This window comes from Triplophysa dalaica, chromosome 13 (assembly GCF_015846415.1).
Source record: "Triplophysa dalaica isolate WHDGS20190420 chromosome 13, ASM1584641v1, whole genome shotgun sequence".
NCBI classification, from domain to species: domain Eukaryota; kingdom Metazoa; phylum Chordata; class Actinopteri; order Cypriniformes; family Nemacheilidae; genus Triplophysa; species Triplophysa dalaica.
The window spans coordinates 3,233,591-3,255,032 of record NC_079554.1 but is presented as its reverse complement, the minus strand read 5'-3'; the positions used below and the strand labels follow the sequence as shown (position 1 = coordinate 3,255,032).

The 21,442-nt window shown below is 35.2% G+C and overlaps 3 protein-coding genes across 4 annotated transcripts; 1 reads left to right on the top strand and 2 right to left on the bottom strand.

The window, feature by feature from the left end:
* Nucleotides 1-559: 559 nt before the first annotated feature.
* On the bottom strand, nucleotides 560-7,554 carry ak7a (adenylate kinase 7a). 2 transcript variants are annotated; one of them, XM_056764652.1, is made up of 18 exons: nucleotides 6,521-7,554; nucleotides 6,285-6,437; nucleotides 5,787-5,895; nucleotides 5,253-5,347; nucleotides 5,006-5,116; nucleotides 4,542-4,625; nucleotides 4,367-4,455; nucleotides 4,153-4,243; nucleotides 3,935-4,012; nucleotides 3,707-3,856; nucleotides 3,447-3,575; nucleotides 2,881-2,986; nucleotides 2,396-2,524; nucleotides 2,249-2,314; nucleotides 1,438-1,635; nucleotides 1,103-1,323; nucleotides 758-916; nucleotides 560-652 (listed from the first exon to the last, which is right to left on the bottom strand). In XM_056764652.1, the coding sequence occupies exons 1-18, from the start codon at nucleotides 6,599-6,601 to the stop codon at nucleotides 626-628; spliced, it is 2,076 nt and encodes a 691-aa protein (XP_056620630.1). In that variant the 5' UTR covers nucleotides 6,602-7,554; the 3' UTR covers nucleotides 560-625. The 2 variants fall into 2 exon arrangements, with proteins under 2 accessions (XP_056620630.1, XP_056620629.1); XM_056764651.1 differs by having other exon boundaries at nucleotides 560-630.
* A 142-nt stretch (nucleotides 7,555-7,696) lies between these two features.
* On the bottom strand, nucleotides 7,697-15,683 carry galca (galactosylceramidase a). The gene is made up of 17 exons (XM_056764653.1): nucleotides 15,510-15,683; nucleotides 15,329-15,397; nucleotides 15,168-15,231; nucleotides 14,830-14,943; nucleotides 12,989-13,128; nucleotides 12,860-12,898; nucleotides 12,649-12,776; nucleotides 12,324-12,479; nucleotides 12,127-12,251; nucleotides 11,478-11,605; nucleotides 11,059-11,148; nucleotides 10,883-10,972; nucleotides 10,525-10,669; nucleotides 10,249-10,429; nucleotides 9,637-9,800; nucleotides 8,053-8,129; nucleotides 7,697-7,963 (listed from the first exon to the last, which is right to left on the bottom strand). The coding sequence occupies exons 1-17, from the start codon at nucleotides 15,636-15,638 to the stop codon at nucleotides 7,817-7,819; spliced, it is 1,986 nt and encodes a 661-aa protein (XP_056620631.1). The 5' UTR covers nucleotides 15,639-15,683; the 3' UTR covers nucleotides 7,697-7,816.
* An 824-nt stretch (nucleotides 15,684-16,507) lies between these two features.
* On the top strand, nucleotides 16,508-21,061 carry lgals8a (galectin 8a). Its single transcript, XM_056764353.1, has 9 exons — nucleotides 16,508-16,671; nucleotides 16,848-16,936; nucleotides 17,352-17,562; nucleotides 17,713-17,832; nucleotides 18,019-18,069; nucleotides 18,273-18,302; nucleotides 18,972-19,060; nucleotides 19,160-19,325; nucleotides 19,548-21,061. Exons 1-9 carry the CDS (start codon nucleotides 16,633-16,635, stop codon nucleotides 19,710-19,712), a joined length of 960 nt encoding a protein of 319 aa, XP_056620331.1. The 5' UTR covers nucleotides 16,508-16,632; the 3' UTR covers nucleotides 19,713-21,061.
* Nucleotides 21,062-21,442: the final 381 nt, after the last annotated feature.

Genomic DNA, 21,442 nt, shown 5'->3' with positions numbered 1-21,442 from the left:
TTACTTGAATGAATTTAAAGATCCGTTTCATGTCACTTAACTAAGGAAGGTTTATATTGTATATAAAGTAATTATTAGTAAGTAATTAAATACTTTTTGGAGAGAGTCATTTGTACAGTAATTTAAAGACACTATTGAGTTTGTAATTAGTAACAGTTTTCAGTCTGACTTACCCAACACTAAACACGTTTGACTTCAGACATCTAAGCATGGACCACAAAGTAAACGCACTTATCTGTTCGTCATTATGTCTTTTTCTGCTAAAGATTGCAAAACACTAACAATGACACAAATAACAAAGGCGTAGCTTGGTGACGGTGAGAAGGAGAGTGGAAAGATGGGAGTTTTAGTCTTCAATCTTACAAATCAATATGATGAGACTCACAAGTCAGTGAGGTTCATTTCAAGCCACTTTGCACCTTGATATATATCATTGTGATTATAACACAATTATTAATTACAAAAACAGCCTTTTTTTAAAAACTTAATATAAATTAACGAAAACACAATTAATTACATTGATAATTATTAATTAATTGACAAATAATGAATCAACAAATCATTTTACATGTTTTATTTGTACATCTTCACTTGCTAATCTTCAGAGATGTTCTGGAATAGATATTCAGCCTGAAAAGGAGTGAAAGAACACCTGGAAATCGTTAATAAATAGTTTTATGGTGAAATTTTACGAGTACAAGTATTAAGTTGCTTTGAGTGAAAGCACCAGCTAAATGAATAAATGTAAAGATGTTACCAAAAACTCCACGGGGTCATCAGGCTTGACCTTACAGCAGTCCACCAGTCCTTGTATAACAGTAGGCGTAACATATTTCATAAGGTAGTGCCTCATGGGAACAGACTGTGCCTCTAAAATCTCATGTTCCTGCCTCTTCACCTCAGCCAGGTTCCTGTTCTACACATACACATACACATACACAAAGACAAAAACAAAAAATGAATATTAAACTTTATAGTAGTTTCAAAATCTGTGCTTGGTTGTCACGTATTGTATTTCATAGTAAGTACACTAGATATTCACGATACATTTATAAAACGAGAGGTATATTTTCCTTTGTTTCACATTTTCTGTGAATCTTACCCATTGCTCCAGAAGCGCAGCCATTTCGGCATTGTCCCCTGTCTCCCTAAGTTCATTTTCCACTTGTTTCTGTTTCAGCTCCTGTTGAGACATCTCTTCCTTCTTCTTCCTCACCTCCTCTTTTTCCTCTGGAGTCAAACCGTAGTTCAATGGCCTTCCCACTGATTTAATAATCTTCTCCAACACCACCATATTTTCACAGTCATCCACACTGTCAATCACTGAAAATGATGGCACCAAATATTAGTGTCTATATACGATACTGCTTCATAACAACGATTTGATGGAATGGCATTTTCTGTGAGACCATAACAATATTGGTTTCTGTTCCTTACCGATGTGTTCAGGGTGAATTTCCAGCTCATCAAAATAATCAAACACAGACTCGTCTTCTGCCAAAGCTTCTCTGAATTTTGCAAGACTCTCTGTAAACTCATCTTGAGTCTGGTGCTTGTCCTCTGCCACACTCTGTGGAAGATTTCTAACACGCTCCTTAAGAAATTCATCTGTGGCATCAAGTGAGAAGATGAACTCTGATGGGGAAAAAACAAAGGCTGATAGTCTTCATGAAACCGCATTTACAAGCCGTTTGATTTCCATTTTGAAGTTAAACAAGAAAAAAGTAGTTATATTTTTTTATCCATTTTATACTGGAAATTGATTGCTTTGGAAATCTAATAAACTGTCATCAATACATTTACGTACATACGGTACTGATATTGGATTGGACATGCATGACTAACAAGGTTATTTGAGTTTACTAAAATTAAAAGTTTGAAAGCATTTTTGTTTATTGAAATCAAATCAAATATTGGCTTAAAAATTACTGGGGGCAAAATTAATTAATAAAAAAATAGAAAATTCACTTCAGAAATAAACTGAAATAGGTTTAAAACACTGCAATTATAATAATAAACGACACTAAAAATAATTAATCTTTTATAGCATCATAAAACATAAACGAAGAAATACAAAAATGACAGGAGCATATAACAAAGCTGCTAAATATTGAACATAACTAAATGAAAATGAAAAAATCTAAGAATGGAAGCAATTTTTAAAGATTAAAGAACGAAATAAAACTTAAATCAAAACTATAATAACGAACTGACTAATACCGCCCATGTCTTTCTGTGCATGACCAACCTGGAATTAACACCTCACTATAACTGGGGATTGTTGATCCGGTATCCTCTGCCTCAATGTTTTCGTCTGAAAAACATTATTCATATTTTTAGGTAATAAAAGTTTTCATTTTGTTTAATTTATTCATTCAATGTGTTGTTTGCCGACCACGAAAAATATCTTTAGCTTGCACATAGGTGTTTGGGTAGCCGTCCAGAACAAATCCTTTATTCCTGCAGGGCATTGAATTGAGTTTCTCTCTTATGATATTAATCACTTGTTGCTCATCCAACTTGCCTGCAAAAAAACAACACTAATTTTAAATTTGTTACACATATCTGTCAACTCCTATTTCCTCTATAGGGAAGGTTTCCTCGGATGCTCATTTCTGGCTCTAAGTTTACTGTGTTTGGATATAATAAAACAATTTATTTTATATTTCATTTGTTATTTTATTGTATTTCACTGTTTTAAATTACATTAAAACTACTCAACCGTTACTGATTCTTCACAAAGGTCTACTGGACGTTAAGTTTTGACCACATTATATTAGTTTTTCTATAAAAAAAAGTTGTTTAAAACAATCAAACAAAAACATAGACTTGTAAGTCCATAAAGTAAAGAATGATATCAAATCTTCACTCAATGAATACCGTCATTCTCAAGCATGTTGTTCGTAAGAGTTTCAAGCTGATTTTGAGCATCACCAAGCATTTCTTCATTCTCGCTTGTCTTCTCATTTTCTTCAAGTAGTTCTTCCTAAAAACATGCAGTCAGATACTCAGTATGCCCTTCCATATGCTTGAATCCGATATTCAAACTGTTTTTCATTTAATTCCACTTGATCTAATAACTTTAATATGACATTCATACATTTTCAAAATGCAAATTCTCACCTCATAGTTGTTCCAAACCTGTAAACATTTCTTTGTTCTGTTGAACACAAATAAAGAAATTTGATATTTGGTTGTCAAAGGTGCCCCAGAACTGTTTCCTTCAAACTATTTACATGGTGCCCCAGTAAACCAAAGTTGCTAACATTCTTCCAAATAGCTTTTTAGTTTTCAACCAAACAAAGAAATGTAAACAGGTTTAGAACAAATTGAGAATTCATGACAGAATTTTCATTTTGTGGTGAACTATTCCTTTAAGAATTGGCTTAACTGTCCAATGACCTTTCCGACCCATTGCAATATACTATCTGCTATGCAGCTCTTACCAGTTTTCTGATTTTCTCATCGATGGCTTCCTGCACATGAATATGTTGAAGTTTGTAATATTTGCACAGCTTTTCTGCCACTGAACTTTTGCCAACTGCGGGGGGGCCGAGAAGACAGATCTTTTTTGGCTAAATGCAAAACAAGAATAAAACGTTAAACAACCTCCAAGCAGTCTAAAACCGCATACTCAAGAAGTGTGATGACTATATTAAATAACGAAACAAAAATAAAACAACTAAACCTAAGCAGTATTGCTCACCAACAGTTGCCTTGTCCGTTTGTATTCCTCCACCACAGTAAATATGTTATCGACTATTCCAGTTTCACAATCCCAGCGGAGGTTAAATCTGTCCTTTAAGAAAAGGGACTCGGCCAGAAGGTTGACACTGAGGTAATGCAAGTCAGTTTCCTGAAAATACATTCACAATGTTAGAAAATCTCTATATTGTCTATAATGAGACAAAATTGTGTTCAGCAAAAAGCATACCGTAACTTCCTTTGTCACACACGCTTCCTCTTTTGGGACCATTTCTGTTTTTCCAGAACCCAGAGCAGATGCAATGGCCTAAGAACACAGATTCGTTTTTATCAATGTGTGTTGTTCTTCTATTATTTTGTGTTCTTGCATATTCTGTACCACGCCATTGACTAATTGCATTTAGGGCACTATATAATACAAACAGAAAAAGTCAAATGATTTTATACTTTCACTATGTCTTCAAAAGTGTTCTTGGATTCATCCACAGCAATGAAGTAATGTGTTTTTGGTCGGTGATCAATGATGTTTTGTACCACTCTACAAAAAAAAATATAGACAAAATATGAAAATTATTTTGTGATTAAAACAAAACATGAATCGACACAATTGTACCACTGTAACATTAACCATACTAGTCTCGAACATGTAGTTTTATCAAACCTTGAAAGGTCGTTGATGTGAATTGTTGGAATGACATTTGTGCCGGCCCCAAAAATTGGAACGCTGCTGCGCTGTCCAAGCCAAGCTGCCTGAGGGAAAGTCAACAGGTAACAAACTGTGATTTTACATTATGACAAACAATTATACTGTACTCAAACTATTGTCATTTAAGTACTTTGAAGAAAAAGTGGAACACATTCTCGCCCATGCCGTACTGCAGCCCTGCTGTTACAACATAAGTAGCCAGCTTTGACTTTTTCTGAAAGACAAAATCAGTAAGTTGTGTTAATGTTGAGCTATGCTAAATAAAACTTACAACAGGGCCCAAAATTCAAAAAACGCTTTTGTCTTTTAACATTAAAATATCACTAGAATAGTTATTGCTGATAATATAATTAATAACAAATGAAGAGTTTGTTTCCAAAATGCAGTTGGTTTGTTTTGATTTAGCCATTTTGATTTAGCCATATAACTTAAAAATTACTGCTAACTAACATAATAAAAAACATGTTTTTTGATTTTTTGGAAAACAGTGTTATCTCATTTTGGAACAAAAAAAGAAGCAGTTTCACTTGTGGTCTCACGCTTTTGGACCCCACAGAATTTATGATGTAGGCATGGTTCTGGATTCATATTTACAGTTTTTCCCAGTTTAAGCACAAGTTTCTCTGTGCTTGTGTGTTCTTTAAAGTTTGGATGTGGTCTTCTTCTCCTGTAGTCATCTTCACTCAAAGGAATCTCAGGATCGTCCTTGATATAATATCACATAAAGTAACATCAAGCCTATTTATTCATGTTAACTGTAATGGAAAATCTATGTAAAACGATAAATATTTGTCTAAAACTAAAACAATAATAATTGAACATGATATATAAAGGCACTTACAGGATCAGCTGGTTTGGTCATAGCCCATGTCATGATGGGTGACAGTAGGATAAATATTTTGGGGGCACCAAAATGTTCGATTTCAGAGTGCAGAGCTATGTTAAATACAGAAATAATACATTTAATATATTGTATTGATAAAGAAAAAAGTAAAAGTTCTTCTATGAATGATGAAAAATGATATGAAAATTCAATAATCTATTCACCTTCATGCCGTTTGAAATTTTGGAGGGGAAGATTATGGAGGGGTAAACGGTTATCACTGATACATTTTGCTCATTTTAATCTGTTCCTCAGATAAAGCTATAAAGCTTAAAATATCCTCAAATGTTCAAAAGTTGTATAGACTATTATTTTGGGGATTTTAGTCTATTTTGGAAAGAAGCAACCCAGCCAATCTATTCATTTTCTTTGTATAAACAAAAATATTTTCCTAAAAGGTTTGGAGTGACATTAGGGTGAGTAAAGAACAGTAAATGTAATTGAACTTGGTCTTAGTGAGCTATTTTATTGACACAAAAGAAAGGTTGTCACCTGATATGGCCCATGTCGCCTCATCTATCAGATCCGCGTTTTCAGTGATATTATACACAATAACATCACACTGCATTAGACACCGCAGAAGCTCGTCTCGACTCAGAAGCTGAAGATGACGAAACATCAGAAGCTGGTTGTCTCAAACATGGCGAGACAGTTTTTAAATGCATCCTGACAGGTTTGACATACCTCTTGCTTTTATTTAGTAATAATATGTGTATAACCCACAGAACACAAAACATAGGCTTTAAACAGATTATGTAGTAACATTGCAGTGCTGAATGAAAACAGTCGTGATACATGAGTGCGCGCGCATGAAGAACTTTCTGCATGTGTTGGCATCACACGTCACATGTCACACAAGGATGACACGACCAAACACGCTGAACGCAGTGTTAACACAATCGGTTTTAAGTGATAAAAGTCAAAGCCTGCAGTCTTGAGCTAAAGTGTTGTGTAATGTTAAAATATGCAAAGAATACAAGATTTACTAACTGAATATTTCTCCGACGCGAAATTGAGCTTTTCTCCATCTTTATCCACAACTGTTCCGATTATGCTAAAAGTGTCTTTTGAAGACGCAGGATGTTTTTCCTCTTCTTCATCAGCATCATCCAGAGATTCCCCGACCACACACGAGGACAAGAACTGAACATAACATAACATTAAACAACAGCACCCTGTTTTTATATATAAATATATTTATTTAGTCGGTAAAGTCTTTTGTTTACCTGAGCGATATATCTGGACGAGTATGAGTCGATGTTGTTGATAAAGACTCGTTTCGTGCTGCTCGCGCGGCTGTTGGCCATGTTTGTTTGGTTGCTATAGACAACAAACACGAGCACGTTTCTTAAATGGTATTTTATTTAAAAATCACGATGTAAAATCCATTTTTATTTAAAAACAATTATGAAACATTTCATTAGTTGACATATGCTACAGTGGACATTGGACTGCTGGCCTCAGACAAGTTGTTGACTAAAAGAACCCACCGGTGACCCTCACGAATATTACTCATGATTTTACCACAGTAACCAGTTTAAATATTGTAGCCTATTGTAACAACAGGAACTACACATATAACACAGTTTAAAGGCAAACTTCACCCAAAAATGAAAATTGTGTCATCATTTTCTCACCCTTGAGTTGTTCCAAATCTGTAAGCATTTCTCTGTTCTGATAAACACAGAGAAAGATTTTTGGAAGAATGCTTATTACCAGACAGATTTTGCCCCCATTCACTACCATAGTAGGAAAAAATACAATGGTAGTCAATAGTGCCCCAAAACAATTTGCTGTCCTACATTCTTCAAAATGTATTTTTTGTGTACAACAGGGGTGCCGCCAGAAATTCTGGGCCCTATGGAAACCAAAATTTCTGGGCCCCCTTCAAATAGGAAAATAAAAAGGGGATCTGCTCTTCTGGGCCCTAAATCAGCCTGGGCCCTTAGAATCGTCCTAACCTTCCACCCCTTTACGGCGCCCATGGTGAACAACAAAACAAAACAATGATAAAGTAATGTTTCCTACTATGGGAGTCAAAGTGGGGTAAAATCTGTCTAGTTATAAGCTTTCTTCCAAATATCGTACTCCATGTTCATCAGAACAAAGACATTTCTACAGATTTAGAACAATTCAAAAGTATGAAAATGAAAGAATTTTCATTTTTGGGTAAGTATTCCTTTAACCATGATATTGGTCATAAACTACGGTCACCAAAACGTGACTGCATTTTTAATATAATAAAATCATGGTTAATTTTCCTTAGAGAACCACACATATTATACCTATACATCATCTGCTTTGACAATGAGGGTCATTTGCACATTCGTTGTCCCATTGCAAATTAACAATCAACAATATAATCATTCCAGAAAAAAGTATCAAAAGACAAACACATCAAATATATTTTCTTCAAAGTGTGTTAATCTCCAATTAAATAACAAAATACAGTAGGTGAATTTTCCCATAATGCAGAAAGTGTGCAATGATCATGTAAACATGGGTGTGAAGACTCAAAGTGATCAGGAATCGACAAGCACTTGAAAATTATCAAACTGCGCATATTCAAAGGACAGAGTTCCTAGTGCCGCCCAACCTCTCTTGGGCTCGAGGACGACAGCGTTCTTCCAAAGTGGGTAGCCATTCAGCATCCCATAGGCAAAATATCCCTGCAGACCAAAATATGCACAGTTTAATGTCAAATTATTGTGTGTAAAATGGCTACAACGAATAAAATAAAATAAGACACAAACGTTACCTTGACATGAAGAGTCATCGAGTACCATACACCTGCCCTTGTTCCTGAAAGCCCTTCAGCAAGAACTCTTTGTCCACCTTTATTATGGACAAAAAAAATTTGGTAACACTTAATGAAATGGAAAGAAAATCAGTCACAATAGTTATATAAAAAAATGAAATAATAATCTTTTAAATTAAGTTAACTATCTAGTAAAAATAAACACAATTAAACAGGAATATTAATTTAAAGGAGTAGTTCCTGACAATTGACTTACCCCTTGTCATTCAAGTCTATGTCTTTATTTCATCAGTCCAAAAAAAATTAAGGTTTATGAGAAAAACATGCCTAGATTTTCCATATAATGAACAGGGACCAATGGGTTTAAGTTTAAATTGGTCCAAATTTCAATTTCATCACAGCTTCAAAAGGCTCTACACGACATCAGGCGGTAAATAAGGGTGTTGTCTAGTGAAGCGATTAGTCATTTGGAAAAGTCATTGAAAAAGTCACACATATGATAGGATGTACCGACCTCATGTTCACGAGTCTGGAGAAGGAAGACCATTCTATAGTTATTGGATGTTAAATGACACGTATCTAATGTCTTAGACAATATTAAACAATAATCTTGCACAGTTCATGTGCGTATCCAGATGTTTAAATATTTTGAAATCAACGTCAATCGTGATATTTCCAATGGGATTACGTAATACGCAATTAGTTGACGTGCATCACAGAAGTAGTGCAAGCCATGTATTTGTAGTTAAAAAGTACATCTTTTTTTTTTTTCATAGAAAATAACAAATCATTTCGCTAGACAACACACTTATTTATCAGCTGGTAGTACAGCCCTTTGAAGCTGCGATAAAACTGAAATTTGGACCTTAAACCCATTAGACCCCGTCACAGTCCAATATATGGAGAAAAATCCAGGAATGTTTTCCTCAAACCTTAATTTCTGTTCGAGAGACATGGACATCCTGAATGACATGGGGGTGAGTAAATAATCACATGAACTACTTATTTTATTTCTGTGCAGTTAGAAAAAACGATTCTAAATATTGTCTATAGACCAGTGGTTCTCAACAGGGGGACACCAGCAGGCTTCAAAGGGGGGCTCAGGATGATTCATAATTTTAAATTAGACTACATGAGTATTAACGTTTTGAAACCACTAAAAAGATATTTCTTATTATTTGCCCATTTTTACATTGAAAAACCAATTTTCCAGTTAATATCAAGCTCACAAATATTTTATTGGGTAGAAATTTTGTGAGTGGAAGGGGGGGTTTGAATAGTGTTAAATACAGTGTCAAAAAGGTTGAGAACCTCTGCTGTAGACGGTTTCATTGGATAACCACGTCTGGCCCGAAGTCATCTTCTGGTCTTTGGTCGCAACATAATAATTTATTGTTTATTTAATTTATATGAATATCACATTATAATGTATATAAATTTGATTGAATTAAAACTCAACCGTTATTGTTTTTTTGCAGTTGTCTACCGGAAGTTAAGTTTGGGCCACATTAAATTTATGTTGTTGCTGCTGAAACGATCTATATAATGAGATTCCAAAAAGCGGAATGGAAAACTAATGGTTACCTATGTCATTTGAGACCTTATAGGTTCCATTTGCATAAAGCCAATAAAAGACACCCTTTGCTCGTCTGATGGATTCTCCTCCTTGATCAACCCTGGCTGCCAGGAACACGCCTCCAGTGTTGGGAGTTTCAATTAGCACATCAGAGGACACATTGAGGTCTGTCCTGTTGAAAAATACAGACAATACAGTCAGCTGATAGAGATTTTTTATGTGTTGTGATCTGAAACCAAGCAGAACACTAGAGTCGACATCTATATTCATCCAGTTGAGATAACATTAGAGTCTGAATATTTCAAGACCGCACAATTCCTAAACTGCAACAGAATAAATCTGGCTGGCATATACCTAATAAATGTGTGAACAGCTTTGCTGAATGTGTCCAATTCAGTCTCACTTATAATGCAAGTCTAACTCTTAACATTACTCCTGATGAAATATTTAATTCATAGCACAACCTCAGCACATTATGTTAAAATAATACATTAATTACAGATATATAGCCTAAACAGCTACAACCACTTCTATCAGCAGTATAACACCTTTTTCATCAGTCATATAATATCAAAACTCATGCAATGCATAAATAGGTCATTTAAATACGACAAACACACCAGGCGTAGTCCCCGATGATGCTGATTGTCTGGTCGGCATCTGTAGCCCAGCAAATCGGCCGCTCCGTGATCACCTGCCGTAAGGTGAACCCATGTGGGCCGACGTCTGTGACATTTCTGAAGTACTCGAACACGCCGGTTTGATCAGCAAAATATGGAGCCTCAGAGAATGGAGGGTTATCTTAGTTTCAAAAGACAGTTGAATTCTGTTAGATATGTCAATCAATTTAAAGCAAGAATACTGTATTTTGAAACAATATTCCTTGAAGCACTTACCAACAGTGAAATCATCCGAATAATTCTTTGGAAACAAGGATGGTTTGGGGGGCTCAGCGTAGAAACCTTTCTGTCCAGTAGTGATGGATGTGATTGTGTAAACTTCATCCACGTCTAATTTTAATGTAAAGGAACCGTCATAGACCTGCGTAAAAACAAGAAGAAATGTTCCTATTCTGAAAATAAATGAAATGGTAGGCTTTTATTTGGCCCAACAAACCTCACGGTTACATTCATGTCTGTATAAACAATGCACTGAAAATGAAATACTTTGCATCAGAGGTTTGTTCAAGTCTATAACCGTAAATGTTACATTTCATCAGCAAGCATGACCGATGTCGAACTGATTTAAAGTTACCTTAATAGGTCTTCTTTTATTTAAAAGGGTATCGTTTTTGGTCGCAAAATCCAGTTTTGAGTACCACACTTGAAGTTCAGTAAGATGTGCCTAAAAAACACATACAATTTTATGTTAAGCCTCAAGGTTTACAAATAACCGCATGCAAATGTAAGGTCAGACAAAAGTCAACTTACAAAAGAAGCTTTGAGCTGAAAAGTGACTGTTTGGGGGGATGCATCAAACTGCGGTAGAGGTGGTCGGATGCACTCCGAGTGATTGTGTGTCTATATATTAAAAAGAAAGAGGAGTATTCATCGTGCACTAGGGCTGTCATCAATCGCATCCAAAATAAAAGTTTGTGTTAACATAATATATGTCTGTGTACTGCACATATTAATTTTGTATTTGTTAACAAACACAAACACGTATACATATTTAGGAAATATTAAGATGTATTTATTTATATTAACCAATTATTTAAATTATATATAAATGTTTATGTATGTGTATATATTTAGAAATAAAAAAAAATTTTAGAATGAAGATCAAATTAACTGAGTAACTCAACAAGTGACCTTCACATGACCGAAAAATATAGCAGCCAATCACCCACCATGGTTTGAATTACAATAGTCAGATTCCCTTTGAGGTCTGTTAATGCCACGTAACTTCCTCCATGGGTGAAATTGCCCACGGTCTGCAGATAAAACCAGCCTGGTTGTGCAAATTGCGTTGTGTGTGCTAGAAGACAAAGTGTAAGAATTCTTAAAAAAATAACATCCAAATATTTCCTAAATATACATACATTTTATAAATACAAAATAAATATGGACAGACATATATTATTATGTGAACAAAAACTTTTTTCTGGATGCGATAAATTATTTTCTTTAATCTGTGGCTAAAAATGTCATTTAAAGCCCAAAAGTAAATATTTTTTATCTCCCAAAGCTGCATGTTAGCTTTGTTTGTGATTTATTAGATCTACTAAGAGCCATGTCAAACATTATTATAAGAGAACAATGACTTAATGGGTGTGTTCCTTACAGAAAGCAATAGTTTAAACTGAAAATTAAATGAACATTTTGTTAGCTCTGGTCACTGTAATGTTTTCATGTGTATGTAAAAGACATTTCCACAGCAGAAGAAAACAACATCAGGGTGTGTAAACAGGGACAAATTGATCATTTTTGGGTTAACTTTACCTTTACAAAAAGAATATAATGAATTAAACACAGTCTATTCGTTTGCAAATGCATTACCAGTTATCCATATTGGAGAATCCACTACATAATGTCCACTCCAGGGCTCCTCTGCTGTCATCAACCCATCTCCACCAAAAGACAGATTCTCGTAGTAACTTGCGATCAGATTCCATGAAATTGTCCTAACAAGACACAACGCAATCTGACCACATGAACATGAAAAGTGCTTCAACAGAAACAAGAAAACTGCTTACGAAGTCATTCTGCCGTTCACATAGTTCTGGTTTAGAATGCGAGCCCAGCATCCAGCGCCAATGTCATTGTTAAACGTGCTGTAATCTTCAGAGGACCAAAGCTTTTTCTGAGTCCACAGAGCTTCCTTCACGGTGTTGGTGCCAGGATAGTGGACCCTGTAGGATGAACAGAGCTATGTTGTGGTGTGCATTTATTTAAACATTCATTATTTAGGTTTAGTTTCTTTTGTATATTTTTTACGTTACACCATAAACATTCCCTTAATATTAAAGCTGTTTGTTCACCAATTTGTGTTTGTAAGACCAGATGTACCACATTCCTCACCCTATCACCTCAACAGCATCGTTCAGATATGGATCTTTAGCCATGACTGTAGCAATTTGCCAGTCCCCATCTGCAGCGATGATCCCGACATTTGTTAAATTATGTTGGTCCAAAGTGTCCCGCAGCACCTGGTTCAATGACAAACTGTGTTATATTTAAAACTCAAACCCGTTAAGTCCTAAAGTTAAGACCTGCAAATGAACTCTCTTACCCTTATGTACTGTGCATCAAAACTTTTTTCATTCCATATCTAAGAAAAAAACATGCAAGGAAAACAAGGAAAGTTAAAAAAACATGTTCCTCTATAACAGCAGTCAATAAGCAGATTGTGCACACATACCCCAACATAGTCAATGTCCAGGTTATGATGCTCCTTTGCACCAACAATCCAGGAAACAACATAGTTAGCAGTAACGTTAGGAAAAAAGTATGGCCATTGCGTGCCCTGACCGATCCATCCTGGAAATGCCCAGGGAAGACCTTCAAAACCAAAACATTCGTTATGTTCAATACGTCTGGGGTGTTTTCCAGAAAGCAGGGTTAATTCACCACCAGCTTAACCCGAACTTTCGTTTGATTAACCCAAAACCTGCTCACACTGATCAAGTCGGTTCTAAAACACCTGAGGAGAGTTCGTTCAATCAACCTCCCGAAAGATACCCAGAGTTAACGCACGCTCACAGAAACAACATGAAGACAGTGTCAATGGATCACAGAATTCATGAGTCACCATGGAAACGGCCGGGAAGTTGAACATTTTTGACTGTAAAACAATGTTATAAATCAAATTTTAAGTGTTAAAAGTGCGGGATGAAAATTATTTAAAAATGTTTTTAACTATGTGTTTATAAAACTATAAATGTATTATTTAATTAAGTATATAAATATTTTAAACATATGCACTGTTTTTATACTATATATACTGTTTATACTATATATAACCTGAGATTCGTTAGGATATTTGTAACTGTTATTTTAACGTGTCTACCAAATATATTTTACCACGGTATTTTGCTGTGTATATGTATTTGATCACATTGCGAATTTTGAAGTATAAAAAAAAATTGTACCTTCTCTGTATATTCCTTATAAAATATACCTTGATTTGGTTTTCTTTGCATTGTATCAGCATTTTTTTCCATAGTCATATGCAGTCATATTGATGGAGACTCTTTTAATTCTAGAAACTACTACATTGGTCATAATTTTGAATTAAAAAATGTGTAATGCTTTTCATTACACTACACTATGTATGATAATTAATTTGCAGCAGAGGATGAAGGTTTGGTGTGACAGAGGTAGAGGTCTAAAATGTTAGGCCCAGTCACATGTCCAATATATCATGTAGCCTATACATCCCATTCATACACACATACTTTTTAGTTTTTTTTGTTGATGGCTAAAAGGCCATAGCTTTCCAAATGTTAAAAGAGGTGGAAACGCCCTATCCTGAGAGGCTAATTGTAATTTGGAGAAAGGCCTTTCAATACTAAACTGTAGGAGGAAGCTGAGGAGCAGAAAGACAGGTGACCTCCAATGGGTCAGCATGAAAATCCTTTTCATGTATTTTTTATGAAAATGGATAAAAATTACAATAATAAAATATTGCCTAATAAGTGTAGAAGAGTAATGAAATGCAATTGCTCTGAAGTTAAAATACTTCACTATTAATATCCTTTAACTTTTGGAAATTGTAAGCTGTGTATATTTATCCAGTGATATTTGGAGATGTTTAAATAAACCTAATTCAAAGGATATACAGTATTTCATATAAATACATAAAGTTTAACAATAACATCTTACATGCTGAATTGCAATGGGTGAGATTGGAAATGTAATTGTAATATTGCTGATAAATTATAATATATTATACATTACCGGTGCTTTCACGCCCACTTGACGCTCATCAAAAATGCACACATGTGCAGACAACCCTTAAAGCTTTGTTATTATTTCCTTAAAATGAACTAACCCTGGAACATAACCTGCTCCCGAGAGAGTGAGTTGCTATGGTTACTTACATACCCTGCATGTTATGTTTTTTAGTTATCAGCTGACTAATTCTTAAACTGGGTATGTCACATAACCAGCTTTCTGGAATACCCCCAGGTCTTAATGTTGCATGCACTTTTTAGTAGATGTGAACAAAAGTTTATAATGTAAAAGAAATGAACCGCTTACCGATCAGCTTGATGTCTGGGTTTCTTTTCTTGGCTTCTTTCATAAGCCACCACTCATATCCACGGAAAAAGTTTAAATCATCTTTAGTGTGCATGTGAGAGGGCTCCGTCCCGTCTGTCAAACCGTGAAAACAGTGACGCAACAACACTTGGTCAGTTTGGTAAATGTATGGTTTTATGTTCAACTTGTTTACATTTACACATTCAGCTGACACTTTGATCCAAATTTGTTGAAAGAAGAATTTCACTCAAAGTGGATAGAATTACCGTTTTCAGATCACAAAACCTAAGACCTAAAGATATTAGACCTTATAATAAAGAAAATAATTATTAAAAGACCTGTAGTTTGGGCATCGCCTCCTATTTCCACCTTTAGGATATGCAGCGAAGCCCCAAAGTTAGGCTGAATGAAACAAACCAAACCAACAATAAAAACAGGTCACTCAACATCATGTGATAAGATGTCATGCATCAGTGTTTTCTGAGACAGACTAAATTACCTTAAACAAGAAATCCAGGATTTGGCCTCGAAATGGTTCTTCATAATTTATAAGGAGCCTCGACGTGGCCTGTGTACAAAATGACAGTTTTTAACCACAATCTCTGACATTAGACAAACACATACAAACTGACAGTTAGTAAACATGACTTCACGCTTGAACTTCCCTTCACATTACTTACCCCTCCACCGCTTAATCCTCCTATCCCATCAAACTCTCTTCCTAATCCAATCCGATCATCTATAACATAAAATTCAGCAAAACACCTGAGACTGAATGAGATTATGAAAAGTACAGAGTGTGTATACATGATCGAGTGCGCTTGTCTCAATGAGGAAAAGCTGCTAGGCTCTCACATTTTAATGGGCGTGTTGACTTTAAAAGGCAGAGAACTGCGCAGCCGATCGGCGAATGATATCGCGAGAATATATCATGATCGTGACTTTCGATTCGCTCTCGCGATGCTTTGATGTTTTGCGCAGTTCGATCTGCGAAGACCCGGTGAAGCACGCGTATGACGTACTGAACAGTAACTTCCGTGTCACGAGAAATTCCAGTGGCATTGTTGTTTATATAAACACCTACTCCTGTAAATACGAGGACTCGTACAAAATAAAGAACAATGAATTCAAACGTCAAAATTTATTTAATTTATCTAGTTTATTTAGAGTATTTCTCTCAACGGATGTTTTCCCTTGCCAGAATGCAACTCACTTTTTAAGTAATAAAGACTGACAACTCTTTTTTAAGTAAGTGTTTATTCTATAAATCGTTTGATCAAAATAAAAATGGAAAAGGGACGACATAATTTTGTATTCTATGCAAAACCCGGAGGCGAGTTTTTTAACACTTCCGGTTCCATCGCCTGACTACAAATGAAGAGTTCGTTTCCAAAATGAGATTACTCTGTTTTTAAAAATCAGGTTTTTTATTGTGCAATATCAGTCAAACTGCAGTTTTTTTATTAAAGCCATAATAACAAAACAAAAATAAAGAAAACTAACTAAACTTTTCAAATATACGTCAGCTCTGATTACACACTACGCTATCACATTAGCTAACGCCTACACCTGCCTAAACCTAAAAAAATAATTAAGAAATACCTAACCTTACAATAATAAGAAAAATAGTAATGAAGTGTTATATAATATAATGCGCGTGACCAGTGGAGGTAGCTGTAGCCCTTTTAGCCACTCCCACACACTCGCGGAGGCGAAGAGGAAATCGAAAGTAAAGCCCAGACTGTATGTTTTATTTAAATTGTCTGTTGTTAAAGAAACATTTGTCTATACAACATCGACAGTATGGCAATCGCAAATCCGAAACAAACAATACAAAATCCAGTAAGTTTTACGCTTTTCATTGAACGTTAGAGATCATTATTTACGTAATCTGAAGTTCATTATAATCCGTTTACATACCCACCATGTAATGTGCTTTATGAGTGATGCTGTAAAGTAGATGCTGTAACGTTAGAATTATCAGGAGTGTTAAACTTGGGCTTTAATTCTGCATATAGATGATCCCTTTTGCCACGACCATTCTGGGTGGACTGCACTGCGGAACAGTGGTTCTCATTCAAGGCAAAGTACCTAGTAAAACTGACAGGTGAGGAGAAACCCAAACTCAAATACTCTTTATTAATATTATAATCAACCCCTTTCACTTGAAATGTTGACTGAGTAGTTGAAGGGCCGAAAGGTGGTCATCAGGACACTTCATGCACATTTTAATATTTAAAAATGTCCCTAAATGTCCTATGCATCTTATTTTTCAAAAAACAAAACGCTTGAGGACATTTGAGGCATCTTAGGTCCATTTATAAATCCACTACCGGCTTTGCGACAGTTAGTACTAATTTGGAGAAAAAATCTGGTGTCCAAAATCTTTGGGGGGGGGCCACTGAATGTCATTATGCATCAGTTATGTTTATATGCTGAAATACACTGTCACAATTGAATCACATGTGTACGTCATATTTGAAATTTCCTCATTAAAAGAGTGACATCTCTCTTGCTTTTAGATTCCAGGTTGACCTGACCTGTGGGAATAGCATAAAGCCCAGGGCAGATGTGGCGTTTCACTTGAATCCACGCTTCAAGAGCACCCCGCACATCGTCTGTAACACCCTCAAACAGGAGTGCTGGGAAAAAGAGGAGCTTCACTACCAGATGCCCTTCAAACACAATGAAGCCTTTGAGATCATCATTCTTGTAGAAGAAGATTTGTTCAAGGTTATAACCAACTTTGATTCAGCTACATTTACAGTTTGCTCATTGTCAATATCAAGCAAGCATCCCAAAATCCACCTAAAATAATGTCAAATGAAACCTTATCTTAACCTGTAAATTATTATGTTCAAACTTTGTTTTAACTTCTCCCAGGTGGCGGTAAATGGCTCTCACCTGCTAGTATACAAGCACAGGTTGGAGCTCAAGAAGATAGACACACTGTCCATATCTGGAAAAGTTGAAATTCGCGCCATTGCATTTATTCCTGGTTCGGTGAGTATTTAACCATTTAACGTCATTTTTTGTGTGTAAAACACATTACGCTGTGCTTGTAGTTTGTAAGCATATGTAAAGTACTTGAGGTTGGTTTAATCAGCACACTGTTAAATCATAAATAAACACACAGTGTTGCTGGTATTGCACTTTGTGATTTAAACTTGATGATGTCATCATTTTTAGAGTCCCATCAAGTCACCAAATAAAGCTGAGAAATCACAAATCACATCTCATGTAAGTTACAACAATCCTGTCTCGTTTGTATTGTGTTTTTGGATCCTTTGTCTGAACTGTTTCCCAAGTCACTCTTTTAAACTGCTCAAATACAAAACAAGTAAACCGTATATTAACTTAATATAATATTATGTTTCTTTAAAGTTTAAAGAGTATTGCTGAAACGGTTTTAATAATAACAGGTCCTCTTTTTTGTTCGATAGAAAACCATCAAATCGGAGTCAGGTGACCTGGTAAGTACACGGAATGCTGCCACATGAAATTTCTTTTGATTGCAAGACATCATCATAATGGAAATTCTTGACCGAAATCAGGACATTGAAGCTTTCTGGTTAAGCAGGGCCCAAAGCCTGGAAATAAAATAAGAATTTTTATTGGTGGAGTTTGCTTTAACAAACTTTCCTATTATTGTTGCTCATAGTTAGCACAGATACATAAGATTGCATCCTTGATATTCAAAACCTCACCCTTAAGTTATTCCAAACGTTTATACATTTCTTTGTTCTGTTGAACACAAAGGAAGTTAGCAACTGAGATTTCTGGGGGACCCATGATTGCAAACATTCTTAAAAAATATCTTTGTGTTCGGAGACTGCATTCATTCATTTATTTATTTAGAAATTAGATGTTATTTATTAGAATGAACTTACTCGTTGTATAAATACCATGCTCTGTGCTGTTTTAACTTATCTGTTTTTCCTGTTTGCCCCTGTAAAGCTGCTTTGAAACAATACACATTGTGAAAAGCGCTATATAAATAAACTTGAATTGAATTGAAGTGTTCAACCAAACAAAGAAATGTATACAGGTTTGGAACAACTCGAGAATGAGCAAATGATGACAGAATTTTCAATTTTGGTTGAACTGTCCCTTTAAATATGATGTTTTGTATTTCTCTCTAGAAGCTTCCTTTTAAGAGCCAATTTGACAAAGGACTGAGACCGGGAGATACAATTATTATGAAGTGTCAGATCAGCGATTCTCCAATAAGGTAAAGGAGGATAAACATCATAAATCTTGGTAGTCATAATCGTTTTGTCCAACAAACTTGTATCTACTCATATGTATACGACTTTCTCTGTCGCTGAAGTTTTGCTGTAAACTTGCGAGTCGCTGACTCGGAGGACATCGCCTTGCACCTAAACCCTCGATTCAAGACCAGAGTCTTTGTCCGAAACTCTTTCCGGTCTGGCTGTTGGGGACCAGAAGAGTACTCCCTCCCCGGCTTTCCCTTCACTCCCAGACAATACTTTGAGGTATTAAACTTAGCTGTAACTCAGGAAGATATTTTAATCAAACTCAAAATTAACACATTTTGACTACAACTGAACAAGAAAATTAAGAACCTTTTTGGCTGATGTCTTCTAGGCCTTTAGATGTTGGGTATTGCATCACATTACACAATCGAATGAGATTTTATGTTGAATTTAAAGTCGGATAACTTGGTCTATGATGTCTTCATCTCATGTTTATGGCAGATGATCGTCCGATGTGAGGCTCAGCAGTTTAAAGTGGCAGTAAACGGAGTCCATCAGCTGATTTACAAGCACCGTGAGAAGGATCTGTCGAGGGTGAACAAGCTTGAGATTCTGGGTGATCTAGAACTGGTGGATGTTAAGATGTGGTATGAAGCTCCAGTCTGAGGACCAGATGACAGTGGTTCAGAAATATTAAAAGCTATATTGCCCTTAATCTAACTAACTGCACTTATCCAATGTATGCGTGGACTACAATGCTCAACCTGATGTTTATTTTAGCTCACTGAAGTGTTTACAGTAAAGATGCTTAACAGGTTTTTCAAAATGATTCTGGGTGTTCTAAAACTGGTGGATGTCAAGATGTGGTAGGAAACTCCAGTCTGATGACCAATTTCCAACCAGTACATTCAGTTAAGTTAAATCTATGCTGCACTAATATAACTCACTGCACATTGTTACATGTCGTGTTTGCTAAAAATAATAGTTGACTTTGAGCTACCTCAGTGCTTAATATATGCGATAAAGATATAATAATTGTATGCGTTAAAAAATTTACACATTAAACAGGCCAAATGAAAAAGGCAAAAATCAAAAGACCTTCTAAATGCAAATTCAGTCATATTTTACTCCTGTCGTCATTTGAAACCAGTATGATGTTATTTCTTCTGCAAAACACAAAAGAAGATATTTTGAAAAATGTTATCAACCAAAAACTGTTGGTCCCATTGATCTCTGTTGTATGCACACAAAAGCAATGCAAGTCAATGGGGACCAGCTTTGTGTGTGAATGTATAGAAAAGTCCAAGTTAACTGCGTGGTCACAGTATTTTTTTAGAAATTTTAGAAATATGTCTTTGAATGACATTCCTGTGCAGTCCTGATAGTAAGCATTTGTGATATGCAAATGAGATATACCAGACGCCAAGTAAAGAGATGGTACAAGTTAATCTTTACTGACTTGCTCGAGTTGAATGTAGTAAAAATGGTCTATTCCTCACTCTTATGGTTCAATATAATTGGTCTTTCCCTACTTCCAGCAATGTTAGCCATTTGTTTACAGAATCCTCCGAGGCTAATTCCAGGCTTTCTGGAAATTGCAGATTGTGGTAAATCAGATCATTTTATACTATTACGTTAAACATGCCCATTCTGAATCAAGTACAAATAACATTTCCTCACTTGCCAAAGATGTGATTAAATCTTTACATCTGGCAAGCTAACGCCCGGAAACTGTATTTTTCATTTCTTGATGAATATGATTATAAACAGTTTTTCAGTCTTTTTGACATTACTTACGTCCTTTATAGTAACTCTTTATTTTCTTCCTTAATTGGTGTTGATTATGGTATCTTGTAGTCATATTATATGAATATCAAATACATTTTGTTGTAAAGTCTTTTTGAAAGAAAACATGAAATAATGTTCCAATAGTCTGCTATTGCTTTGGGCTGTTATTACTACTGTTAAGAACGATATAATTAAGCAATTTACATCATTAAAATATTTTAAAACAATCTTTTATCTTCTGTTTGACAATGTATGCAAAATGTTCATATTTGGCATTGTTTTATTAATCCTTATGTAGTATACTTATTGTGAGATTTCTTAATCTAACATCAATGTTATGCCCACTAGAGGGCACTAAAAACCATTATTGATGTTGTTTATGTTAAAGGTATAGTTCAACCAAAAACTCAGAACCCTGTCAATTTAAACCTGTATGACTTTGTATCTTCTGCAGAACACAAAATATATTGTGAAGAATGTTAGTGGGCAAATATATCGGTGCATCTCTATTTTAAACTGCAAAGATCTTTTTTTTCTTTTTGTAGAAATATAACATTTTGTTCATTCAACCACTAGACCCACTTTGTACACATGCAGTGATTTAATTT

Excerpts from the sequence above, each read along its gene's own strand:
- ak7a (XM_056764651.1), bottom strand. The coding sequence starts at position 6,601 with ATGGCCAACAGCCGCGCGAGCAGCACGAAACGAGTCTTTATCAACAAC. Across the intron at positions 3,576-3,706 it reads AACGGACAAGGCAACTGTTG|CCAAAAAAGATCTGTCTTCT; the intron begins GTGAGCAATACT and ends TTTTGCATTTAG. Across the intron at positions 917-1,102 it reads CTGCGCTTCTGGAGCAATGG|AACAGGAACCTGGCTGAGGT; the intron begins GTAAGATTCACA and ends GTGTATGTGTAG.
- galca (XM_056764653.1), bottom strand. The coding sequence starts at position 15,638 with ATGTATACACACTCTGTACTTTTCATAATCTCATTCAGTCTCAGGTGT. Across the intron at positions 15,398-15,509 it reads GAGGATTAAGCGGTGGAGGG|GCCACGTCGAGGCTCCTTAT; the intron begins GTAAGTAATGTG and ends TTTTGTACACAG. Across the intron at positions 11,606-12,126 it reads TTCTCCAATATGGATAACTG|CACACACAACGCAATTTGCA; the intron begins GTAATGCATTTG and ends TTTGTCTTCTAG.
- lgals8a (XM_056764353.1), top strand. The coding sequence starts at position 16,633 with ATGGCAATCGCAAATCCGAAACAAACAATACAAAATCCA. Across the intron at positions 16,672-16,847 it reads AACAAACAATACAAAATCCA|ATGATCCCTTTTGCCACGAC; the intron begins GTAAGTTTTACG and ends TTCTGCATATAG. Across the intron at positions 18,070-18,272 it reads AATCACAAATCACATCTCAT|AAAACCATCAAATCGGAGTC; the intron begins GTAAGTTACAAC and ends TTTGTTCGATAG.